We start from the raw sequence: 17,101 nt of genomic DNA, 5'->3' as shown, positions 1-17,101 counted from the left end.
CCCACTGTAACAGAGAAGCCGTTGGTCTTGCTGAGTTGGTTATTTGATCCGAAGAGAATGGACTCTGTTTTACCCAGGTGTAATGATAGTTTGTTACCAGCGAGCCAGGTGCAGATTATGCCAAGTTCTGAGCTGAAGGTTTGTTCAACCTGTAACTTGTTCTCGTCAGAGACCAGCAGGGCTGAGTCGTCCGCGAACAGGAACAAGTTGCAGTCACAAGCTGATGACATGTCATTTGCATAAATTAGAAACAGTAACGGTCCTAGTATGCTTCCTTGTGGAACACCACAGTTCACTGGGAGGGGGGGGGTTAGTGTACCGTTTACCTCTACCATCTGTTCTCTCCCCTCCAAGTAGGATTGCATCCAGCTCACTGATAAATTATCAAAACCAATTGCTTTTAGCTTGTCAATCAGAATAGAGTGATTGACAGTGTCGAAAGCCTTTTGGAAGTCCAGCATGACCATGCCGCAGTATTTGCCCACGTCGACCTCTTGTTTGATGTGGTCGTTCAAATAGAGAAGGCATGTGTCAGTGGAGTGGGATGTTCTGAAGCCAGATTGGAATTCACATATATGCTTACCACTTGTATCTATTGCTATGTATTGTCCGCCCATCACAATCACGCGAGCTGTCTAACACCTGTCCCATCTCCCTGTGAGTGGCTGTCTCGGAGTGATGACCGGAGTGTTGGACGTCCTGTGATGAAAACCGGGAGGATGCGACCCTCTCTGCGCCGCCCCATTGCCTCAAATAGATCCGCTATCAGCTCTATCTTTAATCTTTCAAAATGTTCAGTACTTGCCATCGCTATCAGCTCTATCTTTAATCTTTCAAAATGTTCAGTTGCTATCGCATGCACTTGTGTGTTTCACGACAGATATGAGTGCATAGAGGATGACATATTTTCACGGGAATCCCGAAAAGATGTCAACCTCTACTCTACCATAATAAAAAAAAAGGTTATTGAATTTGTTTAGCTTCTCAAATTAAATTAAATTAAATACAGAAGGTAGAGTAGAGGACGACATCTTTTCGGGATTCCCGCGGGAATCCCGAAAAGATGCCATCCTCTAAGCCAGGGGTAGGCAACCCTAGGCACGCGCGGGGGCATTTTCATAGGCACAGGGGGCAGCATAACTAATATATATATATTATAAAAAAAAAATTGCTTTGAAATATTATAGTGAAATATTTTGCACCGTTGTCGCATTTATCTTGTTGAAATCCTCCCACAGGTTCTTTTTACTACCACATATTTAATTGAGACCCTTTATTTGTTTATTATTTCAATTTAGCTGGAAATACATTGCTACATCATTCAGTAACATTTGCAGAGCCTTATAACAAAAATTATTACGGTCACCATTGTGACCAGTGGGATTAATCAACAAATTTTATTATTTATTTGTCTATTTCATTGAACATTGCACATGTAAAAGCCATTTTTTTTACTCAAAATGTGAGTATTACCAAGTCAAATTGTGTTTTTAAAACAATGACAATAAACATAGTTTTATTAGGTTGAAATAATGTGGTTGTGGTTTTCTGTTAACTTATTATGGATTGAAAACTGAAAACCTTAATGCACAGTAACTGAACTCAATATTTTTAAGTTCTGGTAACTTATTATTATTAATTTTTTACAGTGTAGTCTTGCGATCAATCAAAACTTATTTACACGATATACCTCACATTCACCCTCCATTCACATCCTGGTGTTCTCCATTAGGCCTGTAGGTGGAGCTATGACAGCACACGTACACAGTACGTGTACAGTGTATTGCAAGGTCTGACATTGACCAAATTTGATATGCATGACCTTGGTGGGCTCTAGGTCAACTCCTGAAAAGGGGGTCAATGTCAGACCTTGCAATCAAAAGTTAGGGGGCGCACTGAAATTATGGCAAGGGTTATTAGCCCCCTAACTTTTGATTGCAAAGTCTGACATTGACCCCCTTTTCAGGAGTTGACCTAGAGCCCACCAAGGTCATGCATATCAAATTTGGTCAATGTCAGACCTTGCAATACACTGTAAGGCACTGTAAGGCTACTGTCCTGCCTCACTTCCAGTGATGAAGCTAAGCTATGCTAACGGCGCGTCTATTCCCAAAGCTAAAATGCACGCACAGAGACAAAAAAGGTATCTATCTTCTTGTCTAACTCCAGGGAAGATGTTAAATAAGCTAATTTCCCAAAATGTTGGAGTTCCCCTTTAAAGTATTTGGCCACATCCAGCTTGTCTGTGATGAGTGTTTTCTGTCTTTGTTTGTAAACCTGGTTTAGTTTTTTTGCAGCCTAGTTGGTTGTTGAGTAATTTCCAAAGTTCATATTTGCTGAAACTAAGTTGTGACACACCTACTCTCCAAAGTGTATTCCCTGTTATATATATATAAAAAAAAAAGGCATTTCAAGTCCGTGCATGGATAACAAAAGGTTTTTCACAGACTCCCACGAGAACCAGCAGCTTTAAGCTTTAAAAGATATGTGCCTAGAGCAAGACCGCAGCTAAGTCAAACATGTATGTATGAAACGATTATCAAGTGGTATTTTTTTTTTGGTAAATAATTATTTGAAGCAGGAGACAAGTCAAGATGACATGCTGGCCAGTTTGCTTCGCTATCTGAAACGCTGTTTGCTCGTTATCCAAAAACGTTTGCATAAATTAACTCGTGTGCAATAGAAACATTTTGGACTGTATGGAACACTGTTGGTCGCTAATTTCACCCTGTGCTAAATACAGTTGAACCGTATTCAATTCAATGTCAAACCTTTATTTGAACTCAAAACAAGTCCAGGGTGCATATATCTTTGTTTTGGAGTGTTAACTATCACAACCTTCGCATTGATGTGTATTGCTGTTGTTTGTACTCAGACGATCAACTAGACACCTATGATGAAACATTATGATGAATTGAAAATGGGGGACCCCTGATGTAAACAAGACGAAAGTCTTTCTCTGGTCTGCATACCCTTAACAATTGTATGTATTGAGCTGTACTGTACCCATTCTGCAATCTGTTAAATAAAGTTTTCAATCAATCAAACCTACGTCCAAGCGCATCATCCGCGTTTAGCCACAATACACAATGAATGAGGTAACATTAGCCGACTTGTTACCGATACAACTGCGTTGTCCTTCGTCGCGCGTCTTGTGTGTTGGGTTGATTAATGACTGTTGGTCCTTTCCGTGTCATTCTCTGAAGGAGATCTAGCTAGATGTAGCTAGTAATAGCCAACGTCACAAGTCCGCCGAGCGCGCATTAGCTAACTAACGCGAGGTCGCCATGAACACACTGTTAGCGCGGTTAGCACATCACCGACCTCAGTGTTGGCAAAAGCGCGAGTCTTGGTTCAGTATTTAAATCAACTCAAAACAGTCATTAAAGTGTATTTCAATACCAACATTACGTTTACCTAATGCGTGGGGGAAATTCCGACTTTACAACATCGTCTGAGACATGGCTAGTTTGGTTGCTGTTAGCTAACGTTAGCCCGCTGAGGAGGCCTCGCTGAGGCCTGTGAAGTAGTGATCTGTGGGGGTTATATACAAAATACATCTCATTTGACTGACCTTAGCCGCGCGGCGAAGTGGCGTTATGTCATTACAGAGTGCATGGAACGGCTAATAACGTTGCTTATTAATTTACCTTCGACGTGTGATTTTCTTTCGTTGTTTGATGTCCTAGACGCCACGGACTGCGTTGCCGCCGTTGTCGCGTTGCTCAGGAGGGTTTTCTTCTTCTCTGGCAAGTGGCTGTAGCGACGGAGACCGGCACATCCGGGGACTCTTCCTGTCTTGTTCCGCGGCCACGCCTACTTTTTGGGGGACACATTCGTACATCGTTTGAAACGTTTGTTTTGTTGGTGCATTATTAAAGTACGTCAAGGAATTACTTTACAACACTGGTCGATATTGTGAAATGAGGTCTGATCCATTTTCAGACATGCCCCTCTCCAGCCTCCAGTCTTCCTAATTCCTAATGTAGTCTCCTCCCCATCATATTATGTGATTGATTGATTGATTGAAAACTTTATTAACAGATTGCAGAATGGGTACAATACAGTACAGCTCAATAAATACACACAATTGTTAAGGGGATGCAGACCAGAGAAAGACTTTCGTCTTGTTTACATCAGGGTCCCCAATTTTCAATTCATCAGGACATATATGACATACTTGACATACAGATAGTCAGTACTGCTACATCTATACATTTATGACATACCAGATTTGCAAATACAGTACTGTTTGTGATACAGAAGGAGTCAAGAAAAGGGAGTATATACATTTGACATAGAAACTGTACATTGGAGGAGGTTGGGTGGGGTACATTGGGATATTGACAACCATACTGGGTAATTTACATTGGAGGTGGTTGGGGGGGGGGGGAGAAACACTGTACAAACAAGCAAAATTGTACATTGGACTATTGACAAAACCATACTAGGTAAATTACTGTACATTGGAGGGGGTTGGGTTAGGATATTTACAGGGGCCAGTTTTGAATTGCAGTCTCCCGTAGGTGTCCCTTGGTGTCCTATATGTATATACTCTCTGTCAGGATCTATGGGTAACAGTACTGTATATTTGCATATCATATATGTCACAAATGTAACAGTACTATACCTGTATGACGGTATGTCTCTATGCCATAAATGTCATGTATGTTGTGTATGTCATAAATGTCACTATGAATTGAAAATGGGGGACCCTGATGTAAACAAGACAAAAGTCTTTCTCTGGTCTGCATCCCCTTAACAATTGTGTGTATTGAGCCGTACTGTATTGTACCCATTCTGCAATCTGTTAAATAAAGTTTTTAATTTATTCATTCATTCACAGGATTCGGGAAAAGTTTGGTCCGTTCGGAGGCAGCTTCCAGGGAATGAATGAATGAAAACTTTATTTAACAGATTGCAGAATGGGTACAATATACAGTACGGCTCAATACACACAATTGTTAAGGGGATGCAGACCAGAGAAAGACGTTTGTCTTGTTTACATCAGGGTCCCCCATTTTCAATTCATAGTGACATTTATGACATACACAACATACATGACATCATGACATTTATGGCATAGGGACATACATGACATACAGGTATATAGTACTGTTACATTTGTGTCATATATGATATGCAAATATACAGTACTGTTACCCATAGATCCTGATGACAGAGTATATATACATATGATGGGGAGGAGACTGTACATTAGGAGGGGGTGGGAGAGAAATATACATACGGTGCGGAGAGAATATATACATACAGTGGGGAGGAGACTGTACATTAGGAGGGGGTGGGTGGGTGGGAGAGAAATATACATACGGTGGGGAGAGAATATATACATACGCTGGGGAGGAGACTCTATTAGGAGGGGGTGGGGGGGTTTGGACAATTACGGTGCCAGTTTCGAATTGCAGCCTCCTGTAGGTTCTCTTTTAGAGCGGTTTTGAATGTGGGTAGAGATTCACATTCCTTTACAGCTTTGGGTAGGGCGTTCCACATTGATGTGGCATAATTGTGAAATGTGTTTAGTCCCTTGTTTGAGCCGAATCTGGGTTTAACATGATTTGTTGAGCTTCCTCTGGTGTTGTGGTCGTGGTATTCACTGACCTTTGGGAAGTATTTTGACATGTACATGTACATGGGGAAGTACATACACCGGAAATTCTAACCCACAGACACTTTGGGCTGTAGTTCTTTACCAGGCTTTATCTCACGGAGGAGATAAAACTGGGAACGAGGTTACCGCTGGTATATATAAGTGTAAACGTGCAAACAGAGGCGATGCCATCCTCCAGAAAATCCTTAGTGAATATCAGGAACTGGACACACGCTCCCTTCTTTTTAACACTATCAATGTTATTTGCACTGGGAACCTGTCAATTCTGGCAACATTTCAATTGTAAATACAATATACTTCTGTATTGACACCTGCACAAATCTGCACATTCTAATCATTCTTATCTTACTCTGTACAAACCGCCCCCCCCCCCCGCCCCCTCTTTATCGTTGTGATTGGATTTACATGGTCTATAATTACCTGCACAAATCATGCACTGTACCATCTACCACCCCCCCCATCCCATGTACTAAACGGTTTAGATGATCCGTACATCTGTTACCTGCAATACTGCCTCATTTCCCAAGGGGAATTAATAAAGTATCCATCTTATCAATCTAACATTTAGAATCACGCCACAGAACAATCCATGCAATTTGAAATACTGCAGGATTCAAATGGTTTGCATTTCAAGCTAACATAAAAGAAAAAAAGAAAACACATTTGAAAATACATCGATGGCAAAACCCCATTCACCTCAGACTGCTATGGGTCCACTCCCTGATACTCAGGGACACATACAGCCGAAGTTGTATATAATAACGTCTTTCTTTTCACACAAGAAGTAAATGCCACTGGTCGATATTGTGAAATGAGGTCTGATCCATTTTCAGACATGCCCCTGATTGATTGATTGATTGCTAACTTTATTAACAGATTGCAGAATGGGTACAGTTACAGTACAGCTCAATACATACAATTGTTAAGGGGATGCAGACCAGAGAAATACTTTCGTCTTGTTTACATCAGGGTCCCCCATTTTCAATTCATCATAACATATATGACATACACGACATACAGATAGACAGTACTGCTACATCTATACATTTATGACATACCAGATTTGCAAATACAGTACTGTTTGTGATACAAAAAGAGTCTAGAAAAGAGAGTATATACATTTGACGTAGAAACTGTACATCTGGAGGAGGTTGGGTAGGTGGGGGGGGGGGGGGGGGTTGGGTGGGTGGTTGGGGGTAGGGAATGTACATTTGAGGTGGTTGGGGTGGGGGGGTTGGGTAGGAGGGTGGGTGGGGGACACTGTACAACTGTACAAGCAAAACTACATTGGAATATTGACGAAACCATACTTGGTCATTTACTGTACATTGGAGGGGGTTGGGTTAGGACATTTACAGGGGCCAGTTTTGAATTGCAGTCTCCCGTAGGTGTTCTTTGAGAGTGGTTTTGAAAGTGGGTAGTGATTCACATTCCTTTACAGCTTTGGGTAGGGTGTTCCACATTGATGTGGCATAATTGCTAAACGTGTTTAGTCCCTTGTTTGAGCCGAATCTGGGTTTAACATGATTTGTGGAGCTCCCTCTGGTGTTGTGATCGTGGTATTCACTGACCTTTGGGAAGTATTTTGACATGTACATGGGTACCTTGGTCGTATAGTGTATCTTGTAGACCAGGCCCATTGCAAGTTGCTGTACTCTGTCGTCTACTCTAAGCCATCATAGGTTGTCAAAGTGGGCAGGGGTGAGGTGGGTTCTAGCAGTAAGGTCAAGCAGTAGTCTGACCAGTTTGTTTTGAGATGTTTGTAACTTTGTTTTTAGCGCCTTTGAGGTGCTTTGGTACCATGAGGTGCAAGCATAGTCGTTGTACCCTTGAATGAGTGCTCCTGCCAGAGTCTTCAGGGTATTCTTGTTTACCAGAGAAGAGATCCGGTACAAGAATAGAGTTCGTTGGTTGACTTTTTTTTTTTATTACCTTGGATGCCATTTTGTCACAGGAAAGATTTGCCTCTAGGATGGAACCTAGGTATGTAATTTCATTTTTCCTTGTGACAATATTGTCACCCACTGTAACTGAGAAGCCGTCGGTCTTGCTGAGTTTGTTATTTGATCCGAAGAGAATGGACTCTGTTTTACCCAGGTGTAATGATAGTTTGTTATCGGCGAGCCAGGTGCAGATTCTGCTAAGTTCTGAGCTGAGGGTTTTTTCAACCTGTAACTTGTTCTTGTCAGAGACCAGCAGGGCTGAGTCATCTGCGAACAAGAACAAGTTGCAGTCACAAGCTGACGACATGTCATTAGCATAAATTAGGAACAGTAGCGGTCCTAGTATGCTTCCTTGTGGAACACCACAGCTCCCTCCAGCCTACAGTCTTCCTCTATGGTATATATCCCCAGTAAACTGTAGGATATCTCCTAATTTTCCTACCTGGGCATTTAATATTACGCTTATGAATCTTCAAGTGACCTAAAGGTAAGAGGTAATGACTATTTCTGGGCTTTGATGGTCTTCGGCGTGATTTATATCCGTGTATTTTGTCCTAAAATTTCAGTTTATAAACAAACACCATCTAATCCCAGTTTATTCCCAAATAGTTTCCCCCCCAAAAGAGGTGGGGCGATCAAAATTCAGTGCGGCTGACGTATTGCCGATCTGATGTATAAACCAATGGTCTTTTGCCATCTTTGTATACACCTTTCCTATCTGGCCACCACTACTTAGTAAAAGCATCATTAGCTAACCAACTACTGCCACCTAGTGCTTTGTAGGAAAGTAACATTAGGTTAGTAAAAGACTTCTCCACACACAAAAATCTAGTTACCGGTGGTAAAGATATGCCTCCTAAAATGTCTAAACGGAAGTACCGGCTTTCGGGTTTCGACAAAACAATTATAGAAACGTGTGAAGTGCACAATATTTCCTCGTTTAAGCCACTGCAACGGCTTTGCCTGAATAATTTACTACATGACAGGGACATTCTAGCTTGTTTGCCGACAGGATTCGGGAAAAGTTTGGTCCGTTCGGAGGCAGCTTCCAGGGGAAGTACATACACCGGAAATTCTAACCCACAGACACTTTGGGCAGTAGTTCTTTACCAGGCTTTATCTCACGGAGGAGATAAAACTGGGAACGAGGTTACCGCTGGTATATATAAGTGTAAACGTGCGAACAGAGGGGATGCCATCCTCCAGCAAATCCTTAGTGAATATCAGGAACTGGACACACACTCCCTTCTTTTTAACAACACTATCAATGTTATTTGCACTGGGAACCTGTCAATTCTGGCAACATTTCAATTGTAAATACAATATACTTCTGTATTGACACCTGCACAAATCTGCACATTCTAATCATTCTTATCTTACTCTGTACAAACCGCACCAGTCTTTATCGTTGTGATTGGATTTACATAGTCTATAATTACCTGCACAAATCATGCACTGTACCATCTACAACCCCCCCCCCCCCCCACCTCCTCCAATGTACAGTATCTTCGTCAAATGTATATACTCTTTTTTTTTTTTACTCTTTGTGTACACAAACAGTACTATATTTGTAAATCTGGTATGTCATAAATGTATAGATGTAGCAGTACTGTCTATCTGTATGTCATGTATGTTATGATGAATTGAAAATGGGGGACCCTGATGTAAACAAGACGAAAGTCCTTCTCTGGTCTGCATCCCCTTAACTACTGTATTGTACCCATTCTGCAATCTGTTAATAAAATGTTCAATCAATCAATCAATCAATACACACAAGTACATTGCTGCTCACCATGTCCTGTATATATATTCCTCTTATTCCCCTTGTATATACTTGTACTATGTACTAAACGGTTTAGATGATCCGTACATCTGTTACTGCTGTGACGCCCTCATTTCCCAAAGGGGATTAATAAATCTCATCAATCTAACATTTAGAATCACGCCACAGAACAACCCATGTAATTTGAAATACCGCAGGATTCAAATGGTTGCATTTCAAGCTAACATAAAAGAAAAAAAGAAAACACATTTGAAAATACATCGATGGCAAAACCCCATTCAACTGAGACTGCTATGGGTCCACTCCCTGATACTCAGGGACACATACAGCCGAAGTTGTATATAATACCGTCTTTCTTTTCACACAAGAAGTAAATGCCACAATACAATAACATACTGTAGGCTATATGGACACAAATTTGAAAAATTTATTCTAAGGCAAATAAAGACATCCAACACTATGTGCAACAACGGTCATCAATTTATCTTACTTTGATCCATTTTGTCTGTATGTAACGTCACTCCTTCAGCAATTTAGGAGCGCACTTGCTTGCAGACATAGGACCCAAGGTCTTCAGACCGGGTAGACTCTCCCAGAGAGCCAGACGGGAGTCCTTGCTGCCATGAATGGCAGCGACACCCGTTAAAGGAACACGCCAACATTTTGGGAAATTAGCTTACCGTCTTCTCCAGAGAGACAAGAAGATAGTTACCAGTTTCCTCTCTGTGCATTCAGTAGAAAGCTATCTGGCTGCATGTTAGCCTAGCTTAGCACAATGAATGGAAGCGGACATGGCCGGTTAGCCTTCGGGAGAGGTGTTAGTTGGACAATGCCTAGGCTAACCGGCCATGTCTGCTTCCATTCATTGTGCTAAGCTTAGGAAACTGGTATCTATCTTCTTGTCTCTCTCTGGAGAAGACGGTAAGCTAATTTCCCAAAATGTTGGCGAGTTCCTTTAACAATCGGACCACTCCGGACCAGACTATTGCATTATCACATGCACGTAGGCACCGTCCGCTCCGATCGTGGCCTGTAAACAATCCACCACCGTCACTGCCGCCGCGGCTCCCTGTCCGAGTCTTTTCTTCCTCCTCGGGCTCATCTTCCTCAGACACCTCAGCGACGGCAGCGGTTGATTCTGTGCCCTCAGCAACATGTATCCCTTCATGCCACACATGGCCCGAAGCTGCCTGGCCTTCTCCATCGTGTCGCTGGACCACTTGACTCCCCTGCCGCTCTTTCGCCCGAGCCTCGCGAGCTGATTGCCGTTGAACACCTTCTCGATGTTCTGAACGAGGTTCTGTTTCTCCCGCTCTAGTTTGTGTTTCTCTCTCCGCTCATTCGCCACGGCTTTGAGCAGCATCGCTATCCTCTCGTCCTTCTTTCTGATCATGTCCTCCAGGTGTGCCACCTCACAGTCCACCGAGCCGGCGTTCACACCGGGCCCCGCGGGGTCTTGCAGCACGGGTCCTTCAGACTCGCACTGAGGTGCAGCCTTTTCCAGGTGCTGTTGTATTGCCATTTCACATCTTGGTCTTGTGATATCGTCGTCGTCGAGGGGACACAAAAAAACACATTGTAGAGGGAGTTCAAAGGATTCAGGTTTGAGGAGCTTCTCTCCCAAGCTTTCGTCTAAGTCGAAGAGATCTCCTGCAATAGAATAAACTATATTGTGAAATGAAGCAAGATTTGAAAATGAGTCTAGTCCTGGTATCAAGAGTTTCCACTAGCCATTTTGTTTTGGCCGGTTAAGATTCTAATTGACCAGCCAAGTGTAAAATTGTATGGCCAAATGTAATACATAAAGAAATGCATGAAAACGTGGTTAGGGGATGTACTCATAAGTACAATGGGTCTCATTCACCAACGGACTTGACACAATTTTGTCCTAGCTCCACTGAAGACATTTTCAGGCCGATTTTGGGATTCACGAACGGTCCCTTCTCCTGGATTTGGTCTTAAGTAAGAGCAGGATTTAGGAGTGCTGAAGAGCAGTTGTAAGTCGGACAGACTGGTGTGCGCCTTGTTCTTAACTCATTGACTGCCACACTGTTTTCCCATCTTTACTCAATGGCGCCAGAGTTATTGACCATGTTCACGATGTTTGCGGACCCATCGTGTGTTCTGTATTATAGCTATGGAGACAATAGTATGGCTCATTTGACAGGCATTGTTTATAGTGCAACACTGACAAACCAGTTAATTTCTACATACTTTAGTTTGTACGCTATTCCACGCTAAACATCGCCCCTTTCCAAAATAATCCAGTCTTTTTTTCTAGATCGCGAGATATGACGTGTTATATGCAATGCCTAAATCGTTCGGGTTGCCCGCCTGAAACCTATATCTTCACAAAATGTTTTACGAAGCTGCATCGTTACCAAAAGCATGTTTTAGGTTCGGTAAAAGACGATGCTGTGATCGATACAAAAGCATGTTTTAGGTTTGGTAAAATAGACCTAGAATAGACCTTACCTTAGTCAGAAGGTACTCCAAAATGAATAATCCCAGTAATCCCATCGTGATCGCAATTATTCGTGTGCATTGGGTTCGGCTATAATACGGGAAAGCTTTCAGGCGATCGGATCTCCGACAGATTGCTGTGTGCTGATTGATTCACTTTGTGCATCTGGGCTGCAGGAACCCCTCCCCCCCAGAGAGAGAGATACCCAGAGATTAGAGCCCCAGTTCAAAAGGTAGGCGATACTGCCACCTGGTGGGATTCGATCGTCATTGCAATTTTAACGTAGGCAGCGGTGCCAGGGAGACACAGACAGATCCGTGTGAGTGTTTAGAATGGGGATCAAAGGAAAAATATCAAAGGATCTAAACCCGAGAAATGTCGGGTATGGCGCTCAACGGTTGGATTCGAAACCCGAGAAATGTCGGGTTTGGCGCAGAAAGAGTTAAGGGCTTTATTTGGGCGGAATTATGGTGATTGCGTTCATGTCAACTCTACAGACATCCTTGGAATGAAATAATCATAATAATAATAAATATGACTATTTGTATGATAACAAATTTTGTTTGACATAAAACAGTCATGCCTCAAGAGGCATCGTGATGTCCAAAAATAAATAAAAACACTACACCAACACTGCAAAGGACAGTGGATAAATAAATAAGAACTAAAGCTAATCGCGTGGATATAGCTATAGTGGAATAGACTGTATTAATATTCCATATTTATACCGTCTTGTTGCAGAGTATAGAATTAGAGTGCGGAGGTGAACATACCACACTACACGAAAATGAGGAAGTTCGTCCTTTCCTGATTACACATTGCAAGCAGGGAAGCGCCTTGCCAGAAAATTAAAGCAGCCGTCATCAAATCCATTTGCCTCAGGTCTTCCTCAGTAGATCCATGGCAAGAAAATATCCATTATAATTGATGAAACCGCCGAGACCTCGGCATGCTCAACACTGTCACAGAGACAGACTTTCATTGTGATAGGCGAGTAGGGACTTTTGATCCCTGACTGACGACTAGAAGGTAGCTTCAACAGTAGTTACCATAGCCATGCATCTACTGTGCTGAGCACTGACCCTTCAACCGTCAGGGTCACAGGGAGTAATTTAGGCCACCTTGTGTCGACAGATGCCTGATGCACTTGGGTACAATGTGACACACTGTACATTTATACTTAGTCATTAAGCTGATGCTTTTATACAAGCAGTCATCTAGATAATAATAATAATAATAATAATAATAATAATAATAATAATAATAATAATAATAATAATAATAATAATAATAATAATAATAATAATAATAATAATAATAATAATAATAATAATGTAAAAATAAAAACTTTAAATAAGAATCCCCCAAAAATAAAATGGAAGAAAACTGAATTTGGGAAACAATTAAACAGATTTCCTTGGGACCTTAGAAATGTGAGTGCAGTGCAAACCCAGCTCACCGTGGCATTTAAAGGAATACGCCATCATCATTATGGGAAATGCACTTGCCTAGCTTAGCACAAATTAATGTAAGTGGATATGGACCATAGTAGTAGTCTATTCAGCACACACTAACACATATTTAACTGACAATTCGCCAGTAAAAACTTTTTTTACCGGCCAAGATGGCCGTCAATATTTATATTTAAATGGCCGGTAGATACTGGCTAACGGAAACCCTGCCGGGCATATTAATCAATCTCTCATGATCTGGACAATGAAATTGTGCTCTAACAGGAAGGTTAGAGGTGAAGACACCCATTTAAATAAACAATGCCACTCCTGCTTGGATTTCTATATGGAATGCAAGATATAAAAGTTTAATGACTATCATTCTAATGTCATAGAGGCAAATGGAGGGAAATTATAGTGTCCTTCTACACTGTCCATCAAAAGGTCTCGGTGGCTGCATCGATCAGCTGTATTCATGACATCTCTGAATAACTTCCACTTCATACATAAGGACCACAACCAGCTGTTATTCTCACCGTGGTCTTCTTTTTCTGTGGGCCCCTTCTCCAAGCTCTGGCTGTAGGAGTGTTCAATGTGTCTCTCAGACAGAGGAGTAGCATGTAAAGTTTTGGTCAGATTGTCCACGATTTGTCGAAGAGTCTTGCTCTTCTTGAAGTGGAACTTGGTTGGAATAGCGTTAGGCTTCAGCTTTCGCAGATTGTCCATGCGTCTCGACTCGTACTGCGACTCCTCGAAGTGGTCCTGAGCACAGTAGTGAAAAATAAGTTTAGGTGTTTCCTGAGTTACGATTCACCACTTACAAGAAGCACGATTGGTTTAATACAGCACCAACGGTTAAATCGTTACATGGGGTCAACTCATGTGTCTCAATTCCAAAGGAACCGTTTGCATTTGTCTTTCCATTCATAAGAAACTCAAATAACTGTGCTAGAGCAGCCTATGTATTTATTTATGAACATCTTGAACGTTTGAACATATAACCAGTGGGTTATGCATAATGCTCTAGTCTACAACACTCATGTCATGGCTGTCATTGAATGCCATGGAAGTATATTTTCTTTTGTGATAGAGCGACATTTTGATTAAGCGACCGCTTTCACAGCAAACATTTGGACGTGTCATACATAAGTAAACACAGCTGCAACTAATAACATTAATAATGGGTCTATTCCATTTAGGTGTGACAGTGAGCCAGTCGGGGTGGGTGGGTGGGGGACACTGTACAATGGACAATCTGTAAATGTTTCACATCTCACCATGTAGCCTAGTGACAAACTGTTAACAATGGCTTCATTTTCAGGATAGCCCTACCGGAGGTAGAACAAAACACAACAATGTTGTTTGTCATCTCCAAGGTCTCCTATATATGAAATGGATTATTGTATAAAAGTATTTTACTGCAAAAATGGTTAAATTGAAGATATTGCTATACACCCCCCCAAAAAAAAAAAAAAGCTCAACCCTCAAATAAAGCCTGGCAGTATGGAAGGGAGGGGACTGACGTGGAAACAGCTGGAGAGGATGGCTCAAGACAGACGGGTGGAAACTTTTCATCAATGGCCTATGTTCCGAAAGGAATAAAAGGCCTAAGTAAGTAAGTATGGAAGTTGAGGCATGTGAACTCATGTAGATTCATAATATATACTCAGAGAGCTTTCAAACTTGATATGCTAGTAGACAGGATATTCCTCTACCTAATATAAAGAAAACTGGATGTGAATAACTTGATGCATGCAGGAAATATCGACCTATGAACACAAGCGGAAATGTAAGGAAATTCAAATTTGACATATTGGTATTATATTACCTATACTAATACTTTTAGTCGACTGAGAATTTCTCGAGGATAGCCCTAACATTTTTGCTGGGAGGCTATTTATTTATTTCTCAATCTGCTGCTTTCAGTCCCAATGCAGAGCTAGCTATGTCCCATGGGTCTGACATGGAGTGCTGGTAGGTGATTAGTCATTAGTGGATGTCAAATTATTCCAGCGTGAGCGTGTATATAGGTAAAGCAATATGGGAACAAGTGAATCTTCTCTTTATTGTATCTTTTACTTGAGTTTAATTAGTCAGTATTCTTCTCACCCCAGATACTGGGTGGTGTTAGATGGGAGCCGCCACTTGTCAGCGTTTAATTTTCTTTGGTTTTGGACACCTCGTACATTTAGTGATCTAACACCCTGACTATGCATGCTACATCTACACAAGTCTCTTCACAATCACACAAGCCCTCGTTGGCGTTTCTATGACAACCCATGGCAGTTACTACAAAGTAAATGAGATCATTCATCATAGATATTCATTCTTTACATTTCTGCTTATTTTAAGTTATGTGTTCATATTTCCTGTGTGCATTATTCACAACCATTTTTCTTTCTATTAGGAAGAGTCAAGAATATTCTGACTACTAGCATGTTAAGTTTGAAAGCTCTCCGTGCTTGTTATTAATATATGAGTTCATATGCCTCAACACCCTCCCATATGGCCAGGATTTATTTGAGCTCTTTTTTTGTTTTGGAGTGTATAGCAATATATAATTTGTATGTTTTGCAGTAAAATATTGTATACAAGAATCCATTTAATATATGGGAAACCTTAGAGATGAGGACAATCCTTGTTGTGTTTTGTTCTACCTCAGGTAGGGGTATCTCGAAATATTGGTGATGGTGATATGGAGGACAATTGCAGCTAATTGTAAAGAAAATGAACTCGTAGCAACATGGCGTCCAAGGCATAACCTGGCCAAAGATCCAATGGCTTTGATTTGTGGACAGAGCACTTGTTTAGACAGATACAGACAGTTGGGACAGTTCAATAGAAATGTTCAGCCAACTGATGATTCTGCCATGACAACAACAACAACACGTATCTATGACAGTATCATTGTCACTGTGACTGTACCGAGGCTTATTTTCACAACATTCTCAAATAGGCCATCTATGGCACATTACCAAAGTGACCACATAAACAATGTTATGTATTTGAATGATCCTGTGCATTCAAATTATTTGTGCACACAGCACTCTCGCAAGAGATGTGTGGGGCAGTATAAAGATCATCTAGGAAAGATAGGGTCACCTCGCATAGCCTCGACCTGTTGTGTGCTTTCCAGCTGCGCCTTCCAACCATTCTTTCCCAGATCTCTCTTCTGACGGGATCACGGGGAAAACAATGCAATTTCTTCCCTTTCTCGTTTCGACTAGAACAGCCAGTAGCCGAACAACCTCCCATGATGTTGACAGTCCCCACACTTGCGTTTGACGAGCTTCCTTGCAGCCGCAAGTGAGTCACTTTCTTACCACAACTGGCAAATTATTGCTAAGCCTAGATCTGGCAGCAACCACGCTTCCCAACTAGTAAGACAACCCAAAATACCAAACACATGCTTGCAGATGTCTGAAGGTGTCCACTCTGCAGTCACGCCACGGCTGTTGCTCCTGTGATGGCCCGTTATCACGTGACGACCGAGTTCTTCCTGCTCAAGAACTGAAGGTTGCCAGATAGGTGAGCTTTCCGCATCTTCTTAAAAATACAATTCCAAAGGATTGATTGATTGAAAACGTTATTAACAGATTGCAGAATGAGTACAGTACAGTACAGTTCAATACACACTATTGTTAAGGGGATGCAGACCAGAGAAAGACTTTCGTCTTGTTTACATCAGGGTCCCCCATTTTCAATTCATCAGGACATATAACATACATGACATACAGATAGACAGTACTGCTACATCTATACATTTATGACATACCAGATTTGCAAATACAGTACTGTTTGTGATACAAAAATAGTCCAGAAAAGAGTATA

The 17,101-nt window shown here is 41.5% G+C and overlaps 2 protein-coding genes across 4 annotated transcripts in view; both read right to left on the bottom strand.

Moving 5' to 3' along the window:
- ncoa5 (nuclear receptor coactivator 5) overlaps positions 1-3,776 on the bottom strand; it is a 57,170-nt gene extending 53,394 nt beyond the window's left edge. For 2 of the 3 annotated variants that reach the window (XM_084316715.1, XM_084316716.1), the window contains exon 1: positions 3,651-3,711. The gene's annotated coding sequence lies outside the window, so the exon portion shown is untranslated. Of the gene's footprint in view, positions 1-3,650 lie in introns of all 3 variants that reach the window. The other variant, XM_084316717.1, reaches the window with a different exon arrangement.
- Positions 3,777-10,295: 6,519 nt separating this feature from the next.
- LOC311230393 (uncharacterized protein) lies at positions 10,296-16,792 on the bottom strand. Its single transcript, XM_084316660.1, has 3 exons — positions 16,373-16,792; positions 13,807-14,032; positions 10,296-11,005 (listed from the first exon to the last, which is right to left on the bottom strand). Exons 1-3 carry the CDS (start codon positions 16,523-16,525, stop codon positions 10,338-10,340), a joined length of 1,047 nt encoding a protein of 348 aa, XP_084172786.1. The 5' UTR covers positions 16,526-16,792; the 3' UTR covers positions 10,296-10,337.
- Between the last annotated feature and the right edge of the window lie 309 nt (positions 16,793-17,101).

Source organism: Notolepis coatsorum (genome assembly GCF_963971535.1).
Source record: "Notolepis coatsorum genome assembly, chromosome: 6".
Classification (NCBI taxonomy): Eukaryota; Metazoa; Chordata; class Actinopteri; order Aulopiformes; family Paralepididae; genus Notolepis; species Notolepis coatsorum.
Note: the sequence above shows the minus strand (reverse complement) of the source record. Positions and strands in the feature narration are given on the sequence as shown.